This window comes from Corvus brachyrhynchos, unplaced genomic scaffold, assembly GCF_000691975.1.
Source record: "Corvus brachyrhynchos isolate BGI_N302 unplaced genomic scaffold, ASM69197v1 scaffold285, whole genome shotgun sequence".
NCBI classification, from domain to species: domain Eukaryota; kingdom Metazoa; phylum Chordata; class Aves; order Passeriformes; family Corvidae; genus Corvus; species Corvus brachyrhynchos.
The window spans coordinates 668,097-674,096 of NW_008238323.1; the positions used below are offsets into that span (position 1 = coordinate 668,097).

General features: G+C 41.8%; 1 protein-coding gene across 13 annotated transcripts in view; it reads left to right on the forward strand.

Moving 5' to 3' along the window:
* DYM (dymeclin) overlaps positions 1-6,000 on the forward strand; it is a 224,476-nt gene that overhangs the window by 141,806 nt on the left and 76,670 nt on the right. For 7 of the 13 annotated variants that reach the window (XM_017734321.1, XM_017734328.1, XM_017734323.1 and 4 more), the window contains one exon: positions 1,869-1,922. The exons of 5 other annotated variants lie outside the window; for them this stretch is intronic. In XM_017734321.1, the coding sequence (XP_017589810.1) occupies positions 1,869-1,922 (54 nt within the window). Of the gene's footprint in view, positions 1-143; positions 423-1,868; positions 1,923-6,000 lie in introns of those variants that run through there. One more of the 13 variants, XM_017734333.1, reaches the window with a different exon arrangement.

Genomic DNA, 6,000 nt, shown 5'->3' on the forward strand with positions numbered 1-6,000 from the left:
TCCTCTTCATGTTTTCAGGGCTATTTACAGACTAACCAGTGAAATTTTTGTACGTTTTTAGTTGTTGTTTAAAAAAACCCCATCTATTTCTATCAAAGGATGCTAAGACATTATTAAAAAAGTAAACTAACAAAGATCTTTAGATTCCTTCATTGCAGATATCTGATTTGACACTGGAAAGACAAAGAAAATAATAGAACTCAGCGTAGACCAAGATTCTTGATTTTGAGAAACGTGATATAAGAAGAAGATGGTGTGCTTCACATTGGATAAAATAATGGAAGAAGTTGCTCACCTGTCGAGATGCTGCTCAAATCTGTCTGAACTGAAACATCTACACTTCAAATACTGTGTCCAGTTCTGGGCACCTCTCAAGACAACAAGGACATGGAGGGGCTGGAGCGTGTCCAGGGAAGGGAACGGAGCTGGGAAGGGGCTGGAGCCCCAGGAGCGGCTGAGGGAGCTGGGAAAGGGGCTCAGGCTGGAGCAAAGGAGGCTCAGGGGGGACCTTGTGGCTCTGCACAAGTCCCTGACAGGAGGGGGCAGCCGGGGGGGTCGGGCCCTGCTGGCAGGGAACAGGGACAGGAGGAGAGGGAACGGCCTCAGGCTGGGCCAGGGGAGGCTCAGGGTGGATACTGGGGAAAAATTCTTCATGCAAAGGGTTGTCCAGCCCTGTCCCAGCTGCCCAGGGCAGTGGTGGCATCCCCATCCCTGGAGGGATTTAAAAGCTGTGTCACCTGGGGACATGGGTCAGTGGTGGTCTTGGCAGTGATGGGGGAATGGTTGGACTCCATCTTGGAGGGCTTTTCCAACCTAAACAATTCTGTAATTCTATAAAATGTTGAAACGGGACCATTTTCTGTCTCTACAGAGCTACATTTATTCCAGGTTGTATCCATGTTACTGAAGCAAGTTAATCTCATCAGTTCACAGTTTATCTTCTTGGAGAGGTCTTGTCCCCCTGAGCAGCATTTCAGTGTCTTGCTGAGGGCAATTCTCCCACTGATGGCTGTTGTTAATATTACCTATAATGTTACGCAACTGTTGCTGATTGGCAGTGTGGGTGGCCAGGAGACTGAATGATGGGAAGAAGGAAAGGAGAGTATTTTAAAGGGAATGAGTCAACCATATTAAACGACAGTCTTGGTATGAAGTGAATAAGAAAAAGGTTTGGAGAAGAAAAATTATTAATATAGACAGAAATTCAAAACCAAAAGTGGGTTTTGAAAAAGGATTGGCTCCTCTCTGCTGCTCCTATGAAGTATCACAAGGAGCAAAATAAGCCACTTACTGAAAACTGATTTCCTCATCACCTGGCCTGAAAACAGCATTAAAGAAATGTGGAAGGGAGAATTTACATTTTGTTTATCCCTATTGACAAGAGTGGATTCTTGTTCTCTGTGAAATATCTTTCTGAAAATACTCTCCGAAAATGTAAAGAATGTATTTAGAAGAAATAGAAATTTATAAGAGTCTGTTACTCATTTTTATTAAATTGTTTAGACACCCTAATGTTTTTCACAGGTGTAATTGAAAAGATAAACTTTTGATTCCCTTTCATGTAATTTTCTTATTTTCCCTTTCTCTTAATTTTCTTATTTCTTTGTTGATTAGGAACTAAGTGAATTGGGGGAATACATTGCACATTTCATATGCTAGATCAGCTTTTATAAATAGGAAGTCTTCCACAGAATTGGTTAATTATAGAAACAATAACCCAGAATTTGGACAAAAAGTAGCACTTCTTAACAAGCTCTGAATTAGACGCAGAGAGCTGGGGGTGTTCAGCCTGGGGAAGAGAAGGCTCTGGGAAGACAAGCCTCTAATACATTGCCATTGTTTAATCCTCCTGTATTTGTTATCCCCAGCGCTTTTGGGAGATGTCTGATTGCCTTCACGTCTCTGAAACAAAGTTGAGACACGTAAGATACCTTTTTTTTTTTTAATTGCCCTTCAGATATGTTACTGGAATATGGTGGAGCTCTTCCAGAGCTGCTCTTGTTCATATTCAGGCTGGAGCCCAAGCTGGGTGAGCCGTGGCCCGCTACTGAATACATGACATATTCTCCAAAGACGCTGTGTTCTGATGCATTTTTCTGTTGCTGTCAAGCTGGTACGGTGTGTACAGAGCCTGTTCCACTCCAGCATTTGTGTGTGTGCTAACCCAAACCCTTGACCTCAAAGATAATGTTGGCTAATAACAAAAAACAGCCATCCTGTTCTAGAGAAAATAAGATGAATTGTAACATTGCAGGTTCAATTTGTTTTGTTCACTGCAATAGGACTCATTATCTGAAGTATATCTGTTCTCCCCAGATAAACTGAGGAGAGAATGGATGTTGCAGTTCCCAAAGGCAGGTCTTTTATCTACTCACCAGCAGATAATTTGTGGCACTTGCAGAGAAATCAGATGCTTACTCAATGCAGCCAAAAAAAAGTTATCTGAACAAATAATGACAAGTTTTCCCATTCCAACACTAATCTTCTAGATTTTGATAAATTGAGTCAATAGGAAGAGTCGTGTTACATTCCCATGGGAAAAAGCTTCGTGGAATTTTTCTGATACATAAAATTATTTTTCTGCAATAAATTAGCCATCTTACCATGTGGTAGACTGTTAATTAGAATTTGTTAGAAAACTTAGTGTAAATTATAGGTAACCAGTCATAATGACAAACAGGATTTTGGTGAGGAAAAGTTGAGGGACCCTGGGGTGGATGTACAACCTACCCAGGTACTTTGCTGTCTTTCAGCAGTAATCTCTCATCTTGTCCCTGTCTGTCACTGCTGTGCTTTATGAACCAGACTACACAAAACTAACTTTGGTCCCAAAATAGACAAGACTTCATAAATATTTCAGGAAATTTTATTTAGTTGGAAAATGCAGTTTTTACATATTTCTATCAAGAGCATTTTGCTTCAACACTTGAGAAAATACCATCTGTTGCTCGTAGTTCATTTTGGAACAAGTGCCTGTGTACGTAGACTTCTACAATTATTTTCTGTGAGTTTTGGGTTTTCCACGTCTCAGTTAAAGGTTCGTTTTTTGGCATTCAGGCTGCAGCTGCTCTGTGCTTCCAGGACATTCAGCAGAGCAGTGGTCAGCAACTTCTGTGTTTGTCAGAAATGATGCAGTGCCTTTGTGTCCAAATGTCCTTGAAAAATAGGATGGAATGTAGTGAAAAGAGATTTAATCTAAAAGCTACCCAATTTGTTTGGTTTGTTTGCTATCAGCACTCAGAAGGCTGTTTCTCATCTCCTTACAATTAATATTTTACTCAGCTCAAGAGAGCAGTTCTTGAAATTCGTTCATGGAGGTTTTTCAGGCCCAGGTTAATAGAATAAATGATACTTTTACTGGCAGTGACTAGTTTTGAAGAGTTGGTAAGAGGAAAACAAAACCACTTTCTTATATTTTCTAATATTTGAAAAGAACTTATCTCCTTTATACTGCAAACCACTTCAAAGCTCAATGATGTGATTTTTCTGATAGGCTTCACCCATCTTTGTTAATCTATTCCCTTTAATTTTCAAAATATTTAACACCACTGAAAGAATGAATACAGTATGTGTGCTGAGTGGTGTCATAAAGAATTACTTCTTTAACCATGATGCTATCTTTTAATGTATCATAAGAAATAAAAGCATTTTTCGTGGTTTATCTTCAGCTCTGGTATAAGATGATGGCTGTAAAGCAGCGTATTTGTGCTCACAGAAGTTTGGGAATCTCATGCCATAACCCCTTGTCAGGTGTCTGCTGTCTGGGACCTGACATTTTTTATCATACACTGCTGCTTTTTAATACGGAACCATCATAAAAACTTTCCTGTGGGCACACTGTCACCTTCTATATGAACAGCAACAGGTTAAATCAACCTTTTTTGTAATTACTGTTTTTAAACATGCCTAATATTGTCATGAGGCAGTCAAGAGGGGTTTTTTTGTGTTTTGTGGTAATTTTCTATTATTGTGTTACCCATCTCAGTTTCCCTTTGCAGTAATTTTTGGTGTTTCAGCAGAGCAGGAGCCTTGCACTGTGGAAGCAGGGCAGGATGTGTCCTCCGCAGTAACACCATTCCCTTGCCTCCTTGGCATTCCCTGAATTGTAATGATGGATATGTCTGCTCTGCGAACCCCTTCTGAGTTTCTTATGGCTCCCACAGAAATTTCAATAGCAATTTTCCCCCCAAGGGCAGGAGTACAGAATCTTTTGGCTGCTGGGTAGAGAGAAGTACTCACTTTTCCCACTGACATCCTGTGCATCATCAGGACTGGAAAATCTTCTGCTTGGATAGTACAGAAATTATGGAAACTCCATGCAGTCTTTGTTTGTATTGAGGACTTGGATTACACAGTCTCGTGTGTGAAGTTTTTTCTCTTAGATAGGGTCAAAATTATTCAGAGTGGTACTTCCAGAGGGAGACAACAGTTCCAATGCATTGATGGTTTTGCCGTGTCACAGCAGACACGGGGTCTGATCAGTGAGGAATCAGAGGAGAACTTATGAATTTAGCTTCTGTGAAGTTGACAGCTTTAGTCAGGGATCAGTATGTATTCAGTTTGTTTTGATATCTTCTCAATTAAAATTGCTTACACACTGAAGATAGGTCTGCAAAATCATAGAATTGTAGGATCATTTGCTTTCAAAAAGCCCTCTTGAGTTTGGGTTGGAAAAGTCATAAAGTCCAGCCATTCTCCCAGAACTGCCAACTACCACCAAGCCATGTCCCCAAGTGACACATCCACACAGCTTTTAAATCCCTCCAGGGATAGGGAATCCACTCTGGGCAGCCTATACCAGGGCTGGACAGCTCTTTTACAAAAGAAGGTTTCCCAAATACCCAACCTGAGCCTCCCCTGACCCAGCCTGAGGCTGTTCCCTCTCCTCCTGTCCCTGTTCCCTGCGAGCAGAGCCCGACCCCCCCGGCTGCCCCCTCCTGTCAGGGACTTGTGCAGAGCCACAAGGTCCCCCCTGAGCCTCCTTTGCTCCAGCCTGAGCCCCTTTCCCAGCTCCCTCAGCCGCTCCTGGGGCTCCAGCCCCTTCCCAGCTCCGTTCCCTGCCCTGGACACGCTCCAGCCCCTCCATGTCTCTCTTGTTGTCTTGAGAGGCCCAGAGCTGATCCCAGGACTGGAGTAATCTATAACACTGAGGGGTTTACTTGAATGATAGCAGGTGGTTCATAGGAAATACACTAATAGATGTATATATGCTTTTCAGAGAGTGTCACGGTTGTTAATGCAAAGCATAATGTCAAGGATGAAGAAAATATTTGATAATACAGTCAGAGATGATTCTGGGGTGATAGAGAACTGGTAGATAAGTTGCATTCCTGTAACTCTGGCATACTGTATGTAGTAAAGTTTGGGAGGCATGAAGTAAAAATGTGAAGAAAACTGTTTGGTTTGAACTGCTAATTGGTGGTTTTTTCTGGCCATTTTTAAGATGTAATGTTCTGCCATCTTATTCTTCTTCATGATAAAAATAAGGGTTTCTGTACTTCAATTAACATCACACAGGATAAAAAGAATAAGACCCGATTCCAAAGAAGCATTAAGGATACGGTAAGGGTGCTTAAATCTTGACTTAACTAGGAACTGTAACAGAAAAATGAATGCCTATGTAGTGAGTGTAACTTCCTACAAAATTGTTAAATTTGTTCATTTTGGAGAACCACTTGCTTCAAAGAGGGTCATCAGAAATCATCTTTAAGATATACTTTAAGGTCTACAGATTTCATTAGGTACTATTTATGTTTGTATTACTGTTTAATGCATAATTTGGAAACTTTGTTTTATATAAGACCTGCCATGCTCCTGATGGGAGCCTGTGAGGAAGTGGGGAGGGACAAGAGAGTTGAGTGACAGGACAAGGGGGAATGGCGTCCCAGTGCCAGAGGGCAGGGTTGGATGGGATATTGGGAAGGAATTGCTGTCTGGGAGGGTGGGCAGGCCCTGGCCCAGGGTGCCCAGAGCAGCTGTGGCTGCCCCTGGATCCCTGGC